Raw genomic sequence first — 23679 nt, forward strand, 5'->3', positions numbered from 1 at the left:
GGGGACAGATATTCGGACTCGCAAACTTTACCAATTTCTTTCTGATCTACCACTTGTGGGGGCTCATTTTCAAGCTCTTGGTGTAAGAAAATTTTTTCATGTTTTCAGCTTTCTTCGAAAATTGAAAATTTTCGTTTCTGCATAGAGTTAACAGAGGGACGGCGGCCATTTTGAATTTCAAATATCGGTAGGCCTAAATGTCAGATAATTTGTTTCTCTAGCAACGGAATTTGCACGGTCATCCCTGATTTTTATTTTTTATTTGATGAGAGAATCGTTGAAAGTTACATTAAGGGAAGTTAGAGCAAAAGTCTTTCTCTTTCGAGGTGCATACTACCTTAAAGGGACAAAGTCGCCCATTTTTTCATGAATTTTGTTTGATACGAGATACTACTTATATTGTTTGACATGTTGAAAGATACTGAATGAATGGGTGACCATGCATATATTCGACCCCGGTTTGAGACAAATTAAATGAAACCATGGCGAAAATGAATTAATGGTCATGACCATTAATTCATTTTCGCGATGGTTTCATGTATCGTGTCTTAAACCTGGGTCGAATATATGCATGGTCACCCATTCAATCAGTATCTTTCAACATGTCAAACAATATAAGTAGTATCTCGTATCCCAAAAAAAAAATCATGAAAAAATGGGCGACTTTGTCCCTTTAAGGGTGTACCCGGCTCAGGTGCGTGCGAGAGTGAAGATGCATTGCCCAGTCGGATATAATCTGTAGACCTAGGCTATATGCTTAACATTTCATTCGTTGGCCAAGGTACATTTCGATTGTGAACTTGGAGCGCATTGACGTTGCCTTTGGTAGCGATCGAAGTCTCACAAAAACACATAAAGTTCTAAAAATAATAACCATGTCAATCAATAAATTGACTTGTGCGCACTTTGCACTGACGTCACGGGGCTGTTGATCACGACAATACCGAAAGCCAAATAAAAATTGACAGCTCCTTATTACAACTCCGTTTTCACAAGTAAAGTTACACACTGTGTTTGAATTGTCATTTTTAAGGCTACATCTTATGACATCGCTTTAAGCGAGAATCGAAAACAAACAGTAGATGAAAAAGCCAAATTGTGCGCAAGCGCATCACATGTGTGCTGTCTTTGGTGCTGAGAGAGATGCAAAAAACAGTTTCGTCAAACCACAGGTAGCATAGACTGGCGGTGACAGCGTCATTTATTACTCATCAACTCTCACGGATCCGGATGGAGGTAAACTTTTGACCAAAAACAGCACGAAGCGAAAACTCTCGACGAGGCAACCTGAACTACAATTCAGCTGCAGACCGAGATCACGAAAACAACCTGTAACTCGTCCAGACTTCTCTTCAACAATGGTAAGTGGAATGTTTCGACGTCTTTCGAAGGCTACTGGTGGCCAACGGCTTGCGTGTTCTATTCGCATCATTTTTGTACAGTGCAGAAGAAGAAACACATTACCGCATCGATTCATCGAAAGGCGCTTGTGTTAAGGACCAGGTATCATGTAATATTTAAAGCCAATCGACTAAGAGTTCGTTCATTATTTTGTTATTTGTCACTTTCGCCTTACCGCACCCCCGAGTGTGTTGTTGAGCAATACAGTTATTGGATGGTTGACAGCTATCTCCACAGTCAATGGGTTTTTTTATTGCTTATACCTTTTTCAGTCTACAGCAGCCGAAAACATATGTTAAAAATCTCACATCATATATTCTGTGCTTTCTTCAGAGGGGGGTGGGGGGAGGGTGGGGGTGGGTGATTAGATTAATCATATTAACTATATATCGGTTTTGCTGGTACATAGAAACGTTGAAATACTACTATGTGGGTACGTTTCTTTCTCTTGTCGCAAAGTAGGCAACATGAATAAATGCATTGAAATAGGATGGGCAAGTAGGATTGGGGATTTGTTGTTGTTGTTGTTGTTTGTTTGTTTTGCCTTTTTACTCTGAGGGGTTAGCTGTCATGCAACCTTCAGTTCGGATCTGGCTTCCACATCAGTCTGAGCAGACATGTTTACTTTCCTTAGCAGATGAGAAATTATTGGACTTTTAATAAAATATATTCATAATTAAAGAGCGTAATTACTTGATGATCAAAGTATACTCATAATATAAGCTTATGTTTCTAAGTTTCACATGCATCTTACGATCGGCAGGCAGGCATATATGGAGAACTCTTTGACAAGACGAAATTTTAGAAACCTGGCAATTATAAACGTATAATGTCTCTCTTTTCGGTGGAAAGGGAGATTACCCCATTCAGCGTCTTTGGAGATGCTCCAAATACGCTTGAAGATGTCTTTTGAGAGATCTTTCCTCAGGGTTTTTGAAGCTGGCACGATCAGACAGGAGACTGCAAGGGTAGCCCTGTTATAAGAGTATCTGCTCGACCCGTCATTTGTTGGCGACGAGTGTGTGATTTAACCCTTTTTATATCGGTGGTGCAAGATTTAAGTAGATGAAACGTTTACGAAGTCTTCAAACACGTTATGATTGTTGAGGTCCAATTTTCACCAGACCAAAGATACCTCTGCTTTCCACGCCTTGAGTCAGACTTTGCCGCATCAAGCGAAGCTATTGTTTAAATTTACATCTTTTCTCAGGTGAGAAACCGGGCGTCGTTTCGATTTACAAATGTTACAAAGTATAAGTTAGTTGATCTCATTACTCATTTGATGATAGTTTTTTTTTTTCAAACCATACAAAATGAATGCCTGTTTCCATGGCACGTGTTTCCGTGGCAACCAAATGCAGGTTGCAAATACCATTTTTTCCCGAATCCCATTAAACATACTTTGAATTGCTTCAAACATCTCAAAGCAGGGGGGGGGGGCACCTTTGAATGAAAGAATAAAAGTGATGTCCATTTCTATACCACATCTTTCCATGGTTATCAATTTAGGGCTGCAAATATCAGTTTTCCCAATTTAATTTAAAATACCTCGGATTGCTCAAAAAAACTTCACAATATAGGGCACCTTTGGACGTACGAACAAAATTGTTGTCTCCTCTATGCCATATTTTCCGTGGCAATAATTTGGAGTTGAAAAATTAGGTGTAATTTTATTCCCCCGAATCCTATTCGAAGCATATTGGATTTCTTTGATATTCTACTCTAACAATAGCACTATCTTTGGATGAAAGAACATCATTGTTGTAGACGTCTACGCAACAAGTGTCTATGGCAACCCTTTTGGGTTTAAAATATCAGTCTTTTCCAAATGCCGTTGAACATATCTTTGGTTGCTATGACTGTTGGATGATATGGAGTTCTTGCGTCATAATAAGCAAAGTTTATAGTTTGTAGTAGTAGTAGTAGTAGTAGTAGTAGTAGTAGTAGTAGTAGTAGTAGTAGTAGTAGTAGTATGTGGCGGTGGTGGTGGTGTTTCTTGCTTTTCTTGTTGCTGATCCAAACGTCAACCATTGCAATCAGTCATTGTCGACGTCAGTGGCTGTGACACACTAATGATCAAACACCTTGCCTCTCTGTGGACATCATTTGATAGGTGATAATGACGGGAAGTATCGAATTAAACTCGATCATCACAAGATATTCATCGATCACTGTTCGTGGGTTTCCTCATGCTAGCAGATGAAACAAGCTAACAACGGTACTGTTCTCGGGGGATTACATAAGCTGGTGCGTATTGTCAGTTTGAAAACCTGTCAACAAATAAGATAATTACACAACACATGTAACAAAAAACGCTCGCTCTGTGGTGAACAAAACCGACCATTTTCTTTTCTGATCAATCAGAGAATGTGCACCTGAGAGCACAAAGCAAATTTGAAAATTATGTGATATCTTATGTGTTTTTTTTCTCTCACGTATCACATTTTAAGTTAATCTCAGCGGCTTCGAGAGTTTTCCGTCTTCAGTCGTACAGTGTTGACGTTGCCGTGTTCAACCCTGTCTCCATGGCAACTCCCGCATCAATCACATGTTTCCATGAACCATCGACGGAAATAATGACGCTGGGCATCCATTTATCTGAAACTAGAAAAACCTTTAATCCGACCGTTTTACTGTACATTGGCTGAGCTCATGGATCATGTAATGAGTTACTCCACAGGCTGTATAATAGGAATAATTGCTTTTTAAATGCTATGCCATTCTTATAATCTTGTTAGGGATTATGGTGGACTATGTAATCATTTCAACCAGTCCTAAATAATGCATCTCAAAACAATCATCATAATCATAGAAAAAAATGATATCGTAGAGCACTTGCTCGTCATCATACTTGTTATAGCACAGCTACACACTGATAACAATATACAGAATTTTGAAACGCACCGGCTGAAAGGTATAGAGCAGCGATATTTTTACCAGCCATTTTTTCCAAGTGGTTTCATTGATCATTATAGGCCCGACCTAAAGAGTAGATGGAAAATTCGGATTAACTTTGATTGTTATTTTAGAATTCTGTATTTTCAATTTACAATTTTTATAACAATTGTATTTAATTAGATATTATCCTCTAATATTATTTCTTCGTTCAGCTCTTGAAATACGAGTGACGTAATGACCGTGTCACCACGACTCGTATTTTCTTGCGCTGAACGAAGAAAAATATAAGGGAATAATATACTTATCATTTGCACAAGCCAAGAATTCGGGGGGGTTTTTGCAAACTTTTCCATGACGATTCCGCGTTTAAACTTTTGAACTACTTTAGGAATAATATCAACGCCGTGCGCAAGTTGTCAAGTCGTCCGTCGCGTGAGCGAGGAACACAGCGTTCACGTTCGTTCGAGCATGGAGCAAATGCCAGACGACTTCTCGGTCTACACGTACCTTCCGTAAATTAAACACTATTTCAACGATAGCAGAGGCCTAGAAATTTACCTCAGACGAAGATACGCTATTTTTTCGGGAACAAAAATCACTGAATCTCGACGGTGCGATCACTGTAAACGTCGCGCCTGACCCTGTCGCAATGCTTACGGAACCCACGGTAACGCGACCAGTTGTTTCCGCAAACTATTGACGTACAGGCGGTACACTCTTGTGTTTACATTGTTATGATTATCATTGTCGTAGTCTTTGAAAATATAAATTTCATTATATGACTTTGGAGGCTTGGACACGGCGCTTGCCCCCTGTTGCAAGTGGAAACCCTACGTGTACCGCATGAAAGTACACAGTGCGTCAAAAGTCCAGGCGTCCGCGGGGTCTATACGAATACGAACCGTCATTTATCTTGGCGACAAAACTAAAACACGAGGACTCAAAAATTTGTCTAGTTGATGTATTTTGTCAGGCACAAAAATCATTATTACCAATGTTTACGATATTTTCACGTTAGACACATTTTGATCGTGGGACAAATGCCAGCCGCCGTGTTGTTTGTTTACGTTGACGAGCACACTGAAGATCGACGTAAAAAATGTCCGACGCACCAAAACTGATGACATAGACGCTGGTTGTCGTGACGTAGAACGACCAGAAAATAAATCCCGTATTTTTTGCTCGGATACGACAAACCATAGACCCTCGAGAAAAATCTCGAGGGTCTATGGACAAACTTGGCTTGTGCATGTGATAAACATGGTAACAACGACCGTGCCCAGCCTTCAATGAAGAACATGTTTTAGTGCTAATGCTCTTGTTAAATATTGCACCGTGGGAGAAACTAGCAAGACTGTATTTGACCTTTTAATTCTTTGCCCACAAAGAAACCAACAACTTGCAAAATTTCAATTAACGCGTTTTGAATTTACCAATACTTATTTTTCAACCCTTTCGCTATTGGTAATGCATCATCGGGGCGTCAGGCTGTTTTGATCTAATGCATATTCTAAAGCTTATTTATCGGTGGCACTTTGTGGTAAAAATAAAATCAGATTTCATATTACCGAAAGTGGGAAATTAGCCCTGGACTAAAGTTCGATTTGCTGGTGAATCTGAATTAGTGTTGGCCAAATTTTAAAGAGGGGGAAATACCCAATCAAAGATTAGAAATATACTCAACAGGTTAGTATAAACCAGGGAATGGTGCCTATAACAGCCATCATTATTTTGAAGTGGAATCCAAGTATTCTACAAAGCCAAAAAAATTGCCCATGTGACAGGGATATATACAGTGTAGACACAGTGATGTGACAGGGCCTGAAATTTCTGCCTGTCACATCACTGTACTTACAGGACTGTACACAGCAATGTGAATAGTTACATACCTGTAACAGGGTGCACACAATTATGCCTGTATTTGTTTCTGTCACCAAAATTGGCCCAATGTTCTGAAAATACACATCCCTGAAATCTAACAAATTTTCAGATTCTGTAACACCGCTGTTTGTACACCAGTATTTCAGTCATGTGGTCACAGTACAGGATATATTCAGAAATTACACTACAGTATACATTCATACATTCCTTTAATACCAGGCACAAATCAGACCTTTTTATACAACCCTTATATCTGACCAATTGTATAGGTCCTATAACAGAGATTATTTTAGTGACTATACAGGTATTGATCAGAACCCGTAACAGGCATATACTAAAATCTACCTGTATTTTTCTTGCTGTGTATTTCAAATTATTTTAATTTGCTCACTTCGGAGGAAGTTACGCAATAAACACCATTGGAACTAATTTGGGATAATTGGATGGTGAAGTAATGCCGATTTAATCTACAAATGTAATCTCATCTGCTTTTCTTTTTATATTAAACACTTGTTTTTTGTGAGTAATCTTTTTTTGATATTGCAACATTCAGCTATATGGCACCTAACACTTTTGAGAAATTTGCAAAATATGAAAATCTAATTATCCCAAATTAGTTCCAGTAGCGTTAATATTTAAAAAGCCACATCGGTAACAATACAATACTGGCCCACCAACGTACTGTAAATCATTGATAAACATAGTAAAGGAAAACAATTGCCGGAAATGGTTGAAACTCTATGAAAATCGAAAAGTATAAAAATAACAAGGTGCCGGAACATAGGGCACCGACCGTGGAAGTTAGTTATTCAGTGACCTGTTTGCTGCAAAAGAACTGAATTCAATGCGTTTTCGTACTTGAAGATATCGATAACGTGCATGTCAATTGTTTCTTTGCCACCTATTTCTTGTACACTGCTCCGCATTTATCGTGGATAGCATTGTGATTGGACCAAACCATTGTGGTTACGGAAGGGTTCAATATAATGAAGCGGGAAGCGGGGGCAAATAGAGTTCGACATCTGCACTTCCTTCACGATTTGGGAAGATGCTTGCAACAGCAGAAACATTATGGTTCCAATTTTCAGCTTCTTCTTGTTGTATTTTGTGTTTATATATATATATATATATATATATATATATATATATATATATATATATATATATATATATATATATATATATATATATATGTATGTATATATATATATGTATATATATATATATATATATATATATATATATATATATATATATATATATATATATATATATATATATATATATATATATATACATCATACACCTACACACACACACAATCTTAAGACAGAAATGACATGGATTTTAGCTCTACACTCTCATATGCTTGGACGTACCATAATGTTTCTAAATGGTGTTAAAATTTGAAAACTAATATTTCTTTTGGTATCGACATTTTGACATTTTGACAGAGTGTCTGAAACTCTAGAGACACAAGCTTACAGCTACATTCTAGAACTAATGAAATACTTGCCATCGTTTCGGTTATGAACATATTTAAACCATGTGACAGCCTGTCGTGATGATCTTAAACCCAGGTAGCTTAAAGAGTGTATTGTTAGATCTCTGATCAAGAAGTAAAGGACAAAATAAAACAGTCATCAAGTGACAATGTTTGAGATGAAGAAAAGAGCAAGTATGATGGATTATCGGGCTCGCTTTGTGATGCAAATTAGAATAAAATAATGTTGACAGCAAACAATACCGAATCCTCGGTTTAATGCACTCAAGTTAATTAAAGCCACTTATTAATCTAGGCGTCAGAATGATTATGGAAATAAATCGTGTAGTGCCAGTTTCCAGATCTATTTTTTAGCGACTGTAAACTTTTTGAAGCCGTATAGTATTGAGATGCGTGAGTGAAACATAAGGAATCTCATCAAGGTGCTGACAGACCAATATGTATGTATACCATACCGCCATCGTGAGACGACAGCGCGAAGGTCGCGCGGCAAACACCTCCGTACCTGAACGTTTTTCCGTGTAAGCAACGAAGGAATACGGTGCATTCTGACGTTTATGTAGCCCAAGTCAGACCAAGAACTGGTGAGGTAGCTTATTCCGTCGTTGGTATTACATTCTGAACGGCATTCAGTCATCAATTTTCAAAGTTATCTGTCCACATCAGAATGCGTATTTTCATATAAACGTTGTTTATTCAGACCATCTATTCAGCACAACTGAGTGCTGGTGACAGAACGAGAAAATTACAATTTAAAGAGTGCAGGCCGAGCAGAACGACGAAATTACAAACTGAAGAGGTTTAGTATCGTTTTCGGCCACGGTACTTCCAAAGGTCGCAACTAAAACAAATATTTAATTATTCATCAAAATGTAACATCACATAGAATCAGAATGGTACAACCAAACGGTCTAAATGAGAGTATAAAGCTATAAGCCATTTTAGTTCTGTCTGAAGATTAAAGTAATTTGTGTTATTATTTACAACGCTCTGATTTTAGTATAGAGCACTGTAACTGTCCACGAGGACTTCTCAATAGAAGATAGATAGATAGATAGATAGATAGATAGATAGATAGATAGATAGATAGATAGATAGATAGATAGATAGATAGATAGATAGATAGATAGATAGATAGATAGATAGATAGATAGATAGATAGATAGATAGATAGACACAAAGATGTACGTCATCTCAAGCTAACGAGAAAGAGTAGGGCAAGGTTTCATTTAATGACTCTTTGAACCTTCAAAAAGAAACAATTTCACTGTCAATTCTACACGTTTTGCACGGTCAGCTAGGCGACAGGATACAAGACATCCGTTGGTTAGAGATAATTTGCCTTTAATCTGCAAACAAGAAGGACGTTCTTTTCATTTATGTGATCCGATGAATTGGTAACCCTAAAACTGTGCCAAGCTTTTGCAAACTGCTTGATTGCAAGTTCGACGTCCACGACGCCTTGGAGAATTCGACTCGGTTATTGATGCACCATCGAATTATCATGGGAAAATTGACCCCTGCATTTCCTCGATAAAATTGACCTCTGCATATCTCGATAAAATTGAGAGAAAGAGTATTGGACTGATACTGAGGTTTGGTCATAATTAGAACCGAATAGACGGTGACGTACAGTTCGCATCCCCGACGGTGACGTTGCGATTATCGGACAGAAGTTGTTGGTCGGCTGAATTCGATAACCTTCACCGTTGAGACGCATTAAGCACGGTTAGGATCATCAATTAGACCAGGCATAAGTGGAACACAAGTAAAGGTGACAATGGACTTGAGTAAATAGGTCAAGATAACTACTGTGATAGCATTACAAATATTGAAGGCAAGGGGGAAGCGGTGATAATGAAGCCATAATTGTAACAAGCAAGCACGACACAGAACCTTGTCCCAGCTATGAAGCGGAAGGTTAAACAAAATGTGGCTGTTGAAAGTGAATCGCCTTTGTGTGAAAATTGCAATATTCATTTGACGTCCGAAGGACTGAAACGTTCGGATCTGGTCGTACCCAACGCGTTGCCTATCTCTATTGTCTGCAATGATTTTCGGGGAATCCCATTTTTACGAAACTTGTAGTTCTGTCGTATATCCTTGATAAAATCAAAGTACCCTAGAGGCAGACGACATTTGTTCTTTACCGCCTCCAGTGCAATGTCGTTATTTTACCGTCTGAATGTCATTCTCACCGAAGTCACAATTTTAGGGCGGAGCGCCGCCTATAGTCAATGTTTTTTTCAGCGGTAGTGACACTGACAAATGTTCGACAATTTTAGTCATCGACCAGTGAATGGCATGAAATGTTGTGAAACAAAACATAGAGAAAACCGATTTTTTTCAGGTTATGCAAATACTTGTAACGTGATAGTTATGTAAAACAATTGTGACACTTTGGTAACCAAAATGTTCCCCTTTATCGAGGCTTTCCGATAATATATAATTTACCGTGGTTCTGAGCTATTAATCACAAGAGAATTGTTAGCTTTAAAACGTCAATTACTTGTAACGCGATCGGAACTAATTTGGGATAATTGGATGTTAATATTTTGCAAATTTTTCTCAGAAGTGTTAGGTGCCATATAGCTGAATGTTGCAATATCACAAATTACCAATAAAAACAAGTGTGTATTATAAAAAGAAAAGCAGATGAGATAACATTTGTAGATTAATTCGACATTAATTCACCGTCCAATTATCCCAAATTAATTCTAATCGTGTTTTATCTTGGAACCTTAAACGCGATGAGCTTGTAGAGTGTATTGTTAGATCTCTGATCAAAAGTAAAGGACAAAATGTAACACTAATCAATTGACAATATTAGAGATGGAAGAAAAGAGCAAATATGATGGATTACCCCGGACTCGCTATTGTGATGCAAATTAGAATAAAATTAATAACACCATTGGAACTAATTTGTGATAATTGGATAATGAAGTAAGGTCGTTTTCACCTGCAATTATAAGCTCATCTGCTTTTCGTTTTAAGTTACACACTTGTTTTTTTTAGTAATTTGTAATATTACAATATTCAGCCATATGGCACCTAACACTTTTGAGAAATTTGAAAAATATGTAGATCCAATTATCCCAAATTAGTTCCAATCGTGTTTAATGTTGAGACCAAACAACACCGAATGCTCGGTTTAATGCACTCAAGTCAATTAAAGCCACTCATTAATCTAGGCGTCAGAATGATTATGGAAATAAATCGTGTAGTGCCAGTTTCCAGATCTACGTATTTTTTAGTGACTCTAAACTTTTTGAAGCATTATAGTATTGAGATGCGTGAGTGAGACATAGGGAATCTCATCAAGCCATTGACAGACCAATATGTATGTATACCATACCGCGATCGTGAGACGACAGCGCGAAGGTCGCGCGACATACAACTACGTACCTGAACGTTGTTTCGTGTTAGCAACGAAAGAATGCGGCCGTTGGCATTTTGATGTCTACGTAGCCACAGTCCGACCAAAAAGCTGGTGATTTAGCTTTTTCTGTCGTTGGCATTACTTTATGAACGGCATTCAATCATCAATTTTCTTACAAAGTTATCTGTCAACGTCAAAAATTGGTATTATCATATAAACTTTGTTTATTTAGGCTATCTATTAAGAACAACTGAGTGCTCGTGACAGAACAAGAAAATTACAATTTGAAGACTGCAGGTCAAACAGAACGACGAAATTACAAACTGAAAAGGTTCAGTATCGTTTTTTGGCAACGGTACTTCAAAATGTCGTGACTAAAACAAATATTTAATTATTCATCAAATTTTATCATCACATAGAAAGAGAATGGTACGACTCAACGGTGTAAATGAGAGTATAAAACTAAAAGTCATTTCAGATCTGTCTGAAGATTACTTTGTACTTTAAGTAATAATGTGTTTTTATTCACAACGCTCTGCTTTAGTATAGAGCACTGTAACTGTCCACGAGAACATCTCTAAACAAGATAAATAGATAGATAGATAGATAGCTAGATAGAAAGATAGACAGATAGATAGATAGATAGATAGATAGATAGATAGATAGATAGATAGATAGATAGATAGATAGATAGATAGATAGATAGATAGATAGATAGATAGATAGATAGATAGATAGATAGATAGATAGATAGATAGAGAGATAGAGAGAGATAGAGAGATAGATAGATAGATAGATAGATAGATAGATAGATAGATAGATAGATAGATAGATAGATAGATAGATAGATAGATCGATAGATCGATAGATAGATAGATAGATAGATAATATCTAAAAACCATAAGCAAATACAACACATGTCCTTGAGTTGTAAGTCATCTCAAGCAAACGAGAAAGAGTGAAGACAGGTTTCATTTTCTCAACACAGAGGACGTGTTAAGTAGTGGGTGTAGTTCCCAATCACGGCCAAAATTCGAACTCAAGCGATTCTTTACACCGACGAAAAGAACAACGTCAGTGTCAGATCTACGCATTGTACATTGTCCGATGATATTTTAGCTAGGCGACAGGATACAACACATCCGTTGGTTAGAGATAATTTGCCTTTAAACCACTAACAAGAAGGACGCCCTTCGCGTTTTTTTTTTATGATCCGATAAATTGGTAATCCTAAAACTGTGCCAAGATTTTGCAAACTGCTTGATTGCAAAGTTCGACATCCGAGAGACCTTGGGGAATTCGACTCGGTTATTGATGCACCATCGAATTATCTTGGGAAAATTGACCTCTGCATTTGCTCGACAAAATTGAGAGAAAGGATACTGGATTGGTACTGTAGTTTGGTCATAATCAGAACAAAATAGACGGTGACGTACAGTTCGCATTTCCCACGGTGACGTTGCATTTATCGGACAGAACTTGTTGGTCGGCTGAATTCGATAACCTTCACCGTCATCAATTAGGCCAGGCATAAGTGGAACACAAGTAAAGGTTACAAGCACTTGAGTAAATGGATCAAGATAACTGTGATAGCATTACAAATATTGGAGGCAAGGGGAGAATGGTGATAATGGAGCCATAATTGTAACAAGCAAGCACGGAACAGGACCTTGTCCCATCTATGAAGCGGAAGGTGAAACAAAATGCGGCCATTGAAAGTGAACCACTTTTATGTGAAAATTGCAACATTTATTTGACATCTGAAGGACTGAAACATTCGAATCTAGTCGTATCCGACGCGTTACCTATCTCTATTGTCTGCCAATTTATGATTTTCGGGGAATCCCTTTTTACGAAATTCTGTTGTGAATCCTTCATGAAATGGAAGTGCCCTAGGGACAGACGACGTTGGCTCTTTACCGCCTCCAAACAACGCTAGGAATCCATTGCGATGTCGTCATTTTACCGTCTGGATATCATTTCTCACTGAAGACACACACCGAAATAAATATTTTTTCAGCGGTAGTCACATTTACGGGCACTGAGAAATGTTTGACGATTCTAGTCGACATTAACCTGGGTGAATCGCATGCGCCTGACAATATACCCTCTGTCGTCTGTCATCACAAAAACCTGATTTGGGCAAAAAATGAACACAACTGCAAATTTAGACTTGCTCAAAGTCTGTAAGCATATTAGATATTAAAACAGAATAAATTGAAAGACTGAACTTCAGCAAACTGTCACGATATATGGTAGGCTGTTGAGTAGATCTTGGGGTGACCGCCTTGGCCAGCTCGTAACTCAGCTGCCGAGAAAAGCCAGGCGACAGGAAGCCAGTCTACTGCAAATTTAAAATATGCGCGCGTAAAACGGAAACAGAAAATGCCGGTTCAGAAATGTTTGGGAGAAGCGTGACCTTGGCTATTACTTGACACTGTGAAAAAACATTGCTAGTGCAATATTTAGATGAGAGGTATATTAGTAACGAGTTTATATTCTCGTAATTACTTAAATCAAAATGTTGTAATTTTTTTCTTTTTGTCGCACACAAATGGCACGAATACGCTTCCATAAGAGTCAACACTTCTCAGGTCCCGGGTGATTATGAATAAGTCTTAATTACATGTTGAGTAGACAGGGGACCGATACAGCTATGGAAAGTGTACGGGTGTGTGCCGACCGAATGGGTCACTTTCTTCGAAAACCCCAAAACGATGGTCGATGAAAAATTCCCCCTAGCATTGGTGTTGTATTGTCAAAAAAGACTTTATTATCAGGTCTAAGGCATGTAAGTCTGTTTGGTGTTTTAACCCTTTGGGCGCCAAATTCAATTTTTGTTGCCCTTATAAAATATACGTCAGATAATATTTGCCAGCTTTTTGCCAAAATTGTGATAAAAAACTGTGGCCAATGAAAGTTTGTGTTCATTTGGTCCAAAAATATCAGAAATATTACAGAAAAGTTCATAAAATTGGTAAAATGTGGTACTAAAATTTTGGTGGGGAAAATACAGCACTCAAAGGGTTAAATAAAACTTGCTGCGCTCATATGCATATTAGTGACCAAAATGTCTTTCCTGTCTTACAGTACGGTATCATCAATGTATGCGTGAAGGAACTTATTGTCGAACGGTTTGGGGAGGACATCTGGGAGACGATCAGGTATGAGAGGAATTTTCATGACAATTACATAAAATCTACTGACCAGTATTTAGTGTTAAATCAAGAAGAAAACAGTCACTACTTTATCTTTGAATAATGACAGGGTCATTTATTTTCGTTGTTCTGAAAACATTGAAGAAAGAGATATATAGACAGGCAGACAGATACACAATACATCGACTGAGATAGACGTTAAGCAGGCAAAGACAGATTGACAGAGGGTATAGGTGAAGACATATGTACATAAAAACAAATGTAGTTGCACGAATACCTACCTAACTACCTACCTACCTACCTATACCTAGATCCATCCATCCATCCATCCATCCATCCATCCATCCATCCATACATACATACATACATACATACATACATACATACATACATACATACATACATACATACATACATACATACATACATACATACATACATACATACATATACATAACCATATAGTTGGTTCATTTGATCACCGTTACACCAAATCTTGTCGATAATCTTTCCAGGAGGAGAGCGAACGTCGAAGATAAATTCATAAAATACAATCGATATCCTGACTCTGTTACTTACGACATCATTTCGTCAGCGGCCGAGCTGCTCGGTAAGTGAAGACAAGTTCGTTACTAATTGCTTCACACTCCTTATCCAAAGCACATGTTGTCAGGAAATGCCGTAATCTTCACATTACAACTGGAGATGTCATGCTGCTGACTTAAATGTGCCTTGTAATTCTCAACAGTTTCAAACAGCGAAGAGTTGGAACGAGGCCAAGAGTGGTACATGTGTATAATGTGTTGAAGTCTTTTACAAACATTTGAACACCTATCAAACCTAAAAACTGAAAGATAATCACGTGTGGACACTCCAGCGCACTGTGACCTCTGACCCTAACCGTGACTGAAGGTGCATGTACACTACGGTTCAAATGAAATGCACACTGATCTATAGTTTCCAATCGTTATTAAATATAATGAAGTTCAATTAGGTAGATAAAATGAATCAATAGAGAAATCCACGCCTGAAAATGCTGACAACACGAAATGTAAATGGAAATGGAAATGTAAATTCAGAACACTGATGAAATAAAGAAGTGTATGGAAAACCAATTGATAGTGACAACTGTACTTATGTCCTGGTCGGTTTGAAGGTAGATCGCGCCTCGGGGACAGATATTCGGACTCTCAAACTTTTACAATTCTCTTCTGATATACAACTTGTGGGGGTTCATTTTAAAGCTCTCGTGTAAGAAACATTTTCAGCTGCTTAGTTTTTCGAAATTCGAAAATTATATTTTTCTTCGTAGAGTTAGCGCAGAGATGGCGGCCATTTTAAATTTTAAATATCGGTAAATCTTCGGTTATTTGTTTCTGTAGTACCAAACTTGGCACGGTGACCCCCCGATTTTTATTCTTGATTGGTAAGAGAATGGCTGAAAGATTCCGTAAGGAAAATTTGAGCAACATTTTGTCTTTCAGTTTCCAGGTGCATACTACCTTAAGGCGTTTACAATTGCTTATTATTCCAATTACATCAAATCTCCGTGTAATGTTAAATGCCGGCGGTTTGATCGCTTATAATGTCTTCCGGATGACATTTTGAGAATATCGTCAGTAGCGACGTGGCACATATTGCGTCATTCTCTCGTTTCATAGTCATGAAAAAAATTCTATTAAGGTGGAGCTGCAAGTTGCAACACAGTTTCTTTTCAAAGGAATATTTATCATTTAAGATGACAAAAAACTCATACAATATATTTTCGAAAGCAGAGAATCTAACATTTACCATGGTAGCAATAGTTTACTCGAAGGATGAATGGCGTGTATATTTGGCGTAAAAAACTTAAATTTTGGTATTCATGATAAATTTATTTAAGACTATTTTCTGAAATATAATATTTCACTCGCATTAAGAGTATCTGTAGAAAAATGTATTTTATTTTGCATTATATATTACTCTAAAATGGCATGGTTGAAAGACTTATCAATTAAAGTGAATAGCAAAATTACAATGCCTCCTATTCAAAATGTAAGTTTTTTATTGCTAAACAAATATTTGTTTTGTTATATAGCATTTAATGAACATAATATGAAAAATTCAGAAACTTTGACACAGCGAGACTATAGGCAAATTCTTTGGAAATCTTGAAATTGGGAGGAGAGAGAAGCCGGGAAATCAAATGATTTACATACTTTTGCATAAACGTACATATCTTTATCACCCAACTTCTGTTTGACAAGCCAAAAGGTGAACCCAAACAATATTTTAATCTTGGGTTAAAAATTAAATTACAATTGAATGACTTTTTGCGAAAAAAGTGATTTTGAGCAAAATATGCGGTGTATTATACTTTTTGTGAAATATTTGTATAATCCTACACGTGCAAATATGGAATCTTCACAGGCATGGGAAACACGTTGCAGCATCAAACGGAGAGTAAAACACCTTGTGGTACGCATGTCTGTGTTATTTGTTTGTTGTTTGTTGTAGTGCATGTCTGTTAACTTAGAGAGAGAGAGAGAGAGAGAGAGAGAGAGAGAGAGAGAGAGAGAGAGAGAGAGGAGAGAGAGAGAGAGAGAGAGAGAGAGAGAGAGAGGGGGGGGGGTTTAACCAGCTCTGGAGTGAAGTCTCTATTTTGCTGTAGCTGTTGCCAGTCTCGGCTCAGATTTGTTTCAATCTGAGATCAAACTTTAGAATTCAGTTTGGAAATTGCCAGGCGTCTAACGCTGGTCGCAGATCGACAATACCTGTACTTATGTTTAGTACAGACCTTGAGTGATATCGTTTCAACGCTGGTCACTCAACTTTATGGTGATTGTTTTTCGCAATCGACGCTAGCGGCGAAGAGAGGCAGACAAATAATTTATCCTAGGAAACAGAATCATGACAAGAAACCAGTTTTATTGTCTTTCATTAAATTTTGTCTTCTAAAAGGATGAAAAACCTACGTAACAGTTTTGCCCAGAGCATTTGACATTACTGTTGTATGGTTAGGCGAAAAGGATTACCCGATATAAAGGGAAAAAAAAATTAGAAATCGGGACAGCGCTGACTTGAAGAAAAACTAAGGCGCCATCTATTGTTTTATCGTTATGTGTTATTTCGTTCTTGCTTATTTTGACCAGAAAGAAACGAAGATGATACGATAAAAGGGACAGAAAACTCTCTCAGTAAACGCGGGAATACATAGACCTTTATTTCTTATTTTTCATTTGATTCAAGGACAGACGACACAAAGAACTAAATGTTCTGGGAAGGTCACTAAGCAGTCTCGCCCTAGACGAGACACGGGGCTACTTACACTCCAAATAGCAAACGTAACAATGTGCAATGCGAATGTTAAATTTAAGTTTGTAGGATTTTTTTCAAATAAACAGGGAATCAGAAAATGCATCTGTACAGGAATTCAGATGGGCATAGCAATTTGCAATCTCCCCAAAGAGACCAGGTCATGATATAACGCGTTCATTTGTGAGTTGGGTAGAATGCGCCTCCGTGACTAGTATTCGGGCTCTCAAACATGATCTAACACATACAGACCCTCCAAATTCATAATGGCCACCGTCCCTATGTTAACTCTACGGGGAAAGATTAGATTGTCGATTTTAATGAAAAGTAAGACGGTGAAAACTTCAGTCACAGCACCAGCTTCAAAATGGGCCCTCACACGCAGTAGACCGGGAGAGCATGGTCAAATTTTAGAGTCCGGATATCTGTCTTCGGGGCGCGTCTTGCCTTTAAAGTGCCACTGCCCTAACCATTGATGCCAAGGTAATCTGGATAACCGACAATGAAGCACTGTGTGACAGACAATAACTTTGTATGTGTGAAGACTGCAGATGAATGACGTCACAGAAACCCGAGAACTACCTGACAAGTATGATCGACCTAATTATTCGTAACCTGGAAAAGGCGTCGTACTCCTTTGTACACATAGACATTCACTATAGCGGAGAAAATTATGGGTTTTTTTTATTCCACAAAAATGCATAGCTTGTAGGGAAGTCTCTTGATTGTTTTTTTTTATATTTTTAATGGGTGCGATAAACACAGCAAAATTTGGTAAAATCATGCCTGATTTTTAACAACGCCTAAAAAGTTAGGGATCGGATTTTTTTTGGTAATAAAGATGTTTTATTGGTGATAGTAGTGTGCTACAGAGTTGCAATGTTTAAGCGATTTACATAGGGTAGGTCGGGTTACCAGAAATACAATTTTTACTTGGCCCCAGTCACTTTGCAGAAACTAAATAAGCGGCAGAGAAGCAAAATCCACGTCTATTTGAGATCATTCCTAGTGATGCAAGCAGTCTTTGGCACGAACTTTGACGGTTACTGAGTTTTATATACCGGGATATGACCTGGAAAATCGCCTGACGCAGGCGCAGTTCACTCATTTCACAGGGTTCGGCATTTTGCATTTTAGCCCTGTAACTCTCCCGCTTTCTTCCTTTGTCATTTCCTCACATTCAGATATGGAAGTTGATGAAGTGTGGGAAATATTCGGAGAATACTGGGTCGTCTGGTGTCTGCGATCGGGATTTGACCTTATGATTAGCGCCCTCGGGTCATCGGTGTCCGAATTTCTCTCGAATTTGGATTTTCTGCACAGTGTCTACCTATCGACAACTTACCCACAGATGACCGTGCCTTCGTTCCGCGTGGAGAATCTTAAGGATGGAACGATCGTGCTCCATTACTATTCACAACGCTCTGGGCTGAATGGCATAGTAGTAGGTAAGGGACCTTTCACTTATTATGAACGGGTGGGCTTGGATGGGTCTATCATACAATATATGACCCTCCCCAGATACCTCTATCTTCTAATCAAGTACATTCTTATCAATAATCAAGCATATATAAATGCACTGGTATAGCTAATCTTGTATCGGAAAACATATGTTTCCACTATTGACGCCAATGTATATGGTGAACTGATGTTTTTAGGTGGAATTCCAATATCGCAATTGTTGAACACAAATGCATTTCTTACCACTCTACTTCAGTTAAATGCGCCCATATCAATTGGACAATTGCTGGCGTCATTCAAAAACGAGGGGAGTCTTGCCGCAATCGACATTCCTTTACCTACAATACAAAATAGCCGTTAAGGCGACTGTAAACTCGTTTCGCGCATTATAACACGAGGTCAAAACATTGAATGCAAATTGACGGGATCATCAGAGAAATGCACTATCATAGGCTTCATTTCTGTGGTATGGGTTTATTGGTAACATCAGCCAAAAACGTCTCCGTATGATGGGTAACCAGATTCATGTGTAAAGATGGCGACCTGTCCCCTTTTGCTTGTCCTGAGTTCTCGCGGGCGGACAGTCGCCTCGCTACATCGACAGAACGAGAACAGCATCAAGCATGCAAACCTTAATAACGTTACCATAACTGCATCGGATTTTAAGCAGATGGCGTAATGAGATACACACTACCGGTAGCAACTCACGGAATTTTCTCCGTCCCTTCATTCTCAGGTATAGTGAAGGCTGTGGCAAGCATTATCTTCGATGTTGTGGTGGAGATGGAGATTACAGACTGGAGGTGTGAGATAGAAGGCGGAAAGAAAGAGCATACCACTTTCCTTGTGAAGATCAAAGATGGGGTATACCAAATTTTACAACATGTTTATAGAGATATTCCCAACAGCTATTTACACCATGATGCTTTAAAATACTTTCCCTTTATAACTCATTAGCAGACTGAACTACTCTTCGTAGCTAGGCTTCTCGTTTCATGTTGTCTACATACGAGGTTTATTGTACTTTTGCCAGGGTACAATTTACAATCTCGATGGCAAAAGTCGCCATGTGGGCGAGGCCATAGTTTGGCCACTACTGGTTAGAAATTGTTGGGTGGTAAATTTTGACTTGGCACACCTGACGAGCACCGGTTTCACCCTACCTTATGAAAACATTCAGGTCTGCAGAGGGAGCCCTCCTGTACCTTGTAGATTGGTTGTAACCCCTAAGAGTTTGCTAATTTATAACATTGTTGAGTGTGGGCCAACTGTTCTCCTGTCTTGATAAAATGTCTAGCAACTAAACTCCTTGAGCCAAAGAAAGTTTAAAAACGCCAGTCTTGGAACGTACGAAATGATGTGCGCCAGCTATGGGCAACCCCAGATATTCTCTCTCTCTCTCTTCTCTCTCTCTCTCTCTCTCTCTCTCTCTCTCTCTCTCTTCAATATACAAAAGTCCGTTGAAGACGATGCAGACATAGTGCCCAGTATGCGAACAGACTTCACCATGTACATGACTGAATGTCCCTTGCGGAGACTCAGTCGTGTCAGCCTTATGACGCATGGTTCCACGTCAAGCGTGAACAAAAACCAGCCTCTGTACCAGAAGGAGGAGCTGAATTGTCCGGAGAAAGTCATGGTGGACCCACAGACGTTCTGTAAGTGCTTTCCTTACCACGTGGTCTTCGACGGGAACTTGGTCATCCGCCAGTGTGGCGCCAAGCTGCAAAGGCTCTGCCCGGACTTGAAGCAGAACGATTGTAGGCTGGACGACTTTATCGTCATCAAACATCCACAGATTTCTCTCAACGTGGCATCCATAAGGAAGTTTATAAACATGATTTTTCTCGTGGAAGTTAAAGTTGACAAGTTGGAGGCCGCTTACAGGAAAATTCCAAATCTCTCTCTTAGAGGTATGTCCCCGCAATTACACAATGTATGAATTAAATATCTACCCACACAGGCATTGGTACTCTACGCAAAATATAATATAATCTTGAAGTATGAATATTACGGTAAAGCCATTTTCATATCTGATAAGGCTTGAGCTTCCCCTTCGTTCGGCAATACTTGAAAAATCATTAAATGGGTTCAACAGTGTTGAGTGACATTTCCGCTCTGAAATACATATCTACAAAAACCTTTCTGCTTCACTCACATCTCCAATGCATGGCTGATGATTGACAATATGACCATCAAATGGAACTTGTCTCATGCCCCGGGCTGCACGACATGTTGATCTCGGGCCCTCGAGAAATGATGCATCGATCAGAAACCAAGCCCTTTCAGACACGTCATCAATGAACGGCCATTTGTCTGATTTGCATACCCATTGAATCGATTCAAATTTAGCGCGCCTCAATTGATCATCAGTTATGATAGATGCTTTGTCAAAATGTCAACATACCTAATGTATGCTTATGAACACTCGACTCTTCCACTGCGTCAAACGAGCAGACTGCGCTAAAATCTTAATGAAAATAATGGTTATCTTGACTCTATACGGTACTTCTGAGTGCGATTTGTCCGCCAACGGTACAACCGGAAGCTATGGAAAATGTCTTAAGTAAAATTAAAATATCAGATGTGGATTACTGATTTTGTGAGCTTATTTGCATCTCGTAAATCGAAGTTTCATGGTCATCACCAGATTACAATCAGTCCATATCACAATACGGTGAATCCGCATCACAGTATACATCACAACACATCTACATCACAATATAACGAATGCACATCATAATAAATTGATGTCAGAATGTAATGAGTGGACATCATAATATACCGAAATGTCCATCACAATACAGGGAAATGCACATCACAATGTGAAGAATGCCCATTACAATGTAAGAAACGCAAATTATGGCGTAGGGAATGCACATCAGCACATAACAATTGCTTATAGGATATGCTCAATGAGATCCAAATACAATATAGTTTAATGGATGAGCATCAAAATATAACGAATTTTTATTACAATATAACCAATGCCAATCACAATGTAGCAAAGATGTATCAGATCACAGTTTTACTTCACTTTAGGAAGTGTGTGCCTCGTGAAAGACTTAAAATTTTGCTCAAACTTTTCTCAAGGACTCTTTCCACCATTCTCTTCCAAAATCAAGAATAAAAATCAGGGGCCACCGTGCAAATTTTGGTATTAGAGAAGCATATATCCCAAGATTTTACCGTGTTTTTTTTAAAATTCAAAATGGCCGCCATCCTTGTATTAATTATGTTGGGAAAAGTACAATTTTTGATTGTCGAAAAACTAAGACTTTGACAATTTTTCTTATATCAAGAGCTTTGAAATGAGACTCAACAAGTGGTAGATCAAAAAAAGAATTGTAAAAGATTGTGAGTCCGAATGTCTGTCCCGGAGGCGCATTCTACCTTAAGATAGCCACAGCTTTGTATAGGAAGTCACTGATGTTCATCACAATTTCAAGAGAAATTTCGGTAATTTCATATTTTTTCTATACTTTAAAACGTTACTGTCGTCAAGACCGAGCGCTGCAATAGTGTCTGTCGCACGCTTTATTTTAACATTTTCTCTGTTCTTCGTAAACACCAGGACAGATGGTGTGGATGGAGGAATTAAAGTGTATCATATTTTTGTCGTCGCCCCGCCTTATCAGCCTTCAGGACTTGCAGGACCACAACATGCATTTCTCAGACATCGCGCCTCACGACGTCACGCGAGATCTCATCCTGTTCAACGAGCAGCGAGGCGCCGAGATCGAGCTTGCCAAACAGCTGGAGGAAAAGAAGGAGGAACTAAGGATACTTATGCAGAGTCTACGAGAGGAAAAAATGAAGACGGACGCGTTGTTGTACTCCATGCTCCCTAGGCAGGTTGCAAACGACCTCCGGGAGGGCAGGCATGTCGAAGCAGGTACGTGGAGAAGGGGAGCCCTGTAACATCGTTTTAACGGGAGGGGATGGGGACAACGAATCGTGATAGATCTTGGCGAGACACATGCAGAATAGGTGTTATGAAGTATGAAATATAATAAACAATATTAACTACTATACTTTTTCACTTAGCTGGTTCGAGAATGGTTGGAATATCCACGGCAAGCATGTTTGAGTCGCCCGCTTACAGGCAACTTTAAAGTGAGGCAGTCGTCTGAACTGCGCGTGTGTGACTTTCTTGTTTACAAACAATGTATTTCGTGCATGATATCCATATCTAGATGCATCAAGGCAACATAGCTGCAACATTTGAATTTTACGATATTCATTGTTAACAAACATGTTGTAACTTTCATCAATCGCCAACGTACCCTAGATACAGTGTTTACATCGGTCGTAGGGGTCCCTGGCAACCTTTGAGCAGAGTTCCGACGACTGCCTCCCCTTAACATACCAACATAGTTTGAACAATAAGTTTGTTGTTTTTTCTACCGTACATCTTTAGGGGAATTCGACGCAGTGACTGTTCTTTTCGCCGATATTGTCAAGTTCACCGACATGTGCGCAAAGTGTAAGCCCATACAGATCGTGAACCTGCTGAACGTTATGTATGGAAAGTTTGACCGACTGACCAATGTCCATGACGTGTACAAGGTTCGTAAGCCTGCATGCAGCGCATTCACCGCCACGTGATTTTAGAGCTTGCACGGTTCTTCCATTAAAGATAACTTTCACTGTCAGGTTTTTTTTAAATCGAAAATTGCACCCTGCCTCCTGCAGAGTTGAGG

The 23679-nt window shown here is 38.7% G+C and overlaps 1 protein-coding gene and 1 long non-coding RNA gene across 2 annotated transcripts; both read left to right on the plus strand.

Annotated features, from left to right (window-relative positions):
* Positions 1–1151: 1151 nt before the first annotated feature.
* Positions 1152–14834, plus strand: LOC139124607 (uncharacterized). Its single transcript, XR_011549976.1, has 3 exons — positions 1152–1361; positions 14154–14227; positions 14737–14834. It is a non-coding gene; the product is annotated as an uncharacterized lncRNA (long non-coding RNA).
* Positions 14835–18701: 3867 nt separating this feature from the next.
* LOC139130297 (guanylate cyclase soluble subunit beta-2-like) lies at positions 18702–23584 on the plus strand. Its single transcript, XM_070696051.1, has 5 exons — positions 18702–18963; positions 19713–19840; positions 20433–20889; positions 22551–22871; positions 23397–23584. Exons 1-5 carry the CDS (start codon positions 18702–18704, stop codon positions 23582–23584), a joined length of 1356 nt encoding a protein of 451 aa, XP_070552152.1.
* The last annotated feature ends 95 nt before the right edge of the window (positions 23585–23679 follow it).

Source organism: Ptychodera flava, chromosome 3, assembly GCF_041260155.1.
Source record: "Ptychodera flava strain L36383 chromosome 3, AS_Pfla_20210202, whole genome shotgun sequence".
Classification (NCBI taxonomy): Eukaryota; Metazoa; Hemichordata; class Enteropneusta; family Ptychoderidae; genus Ptychodera; species Ptychodera flava.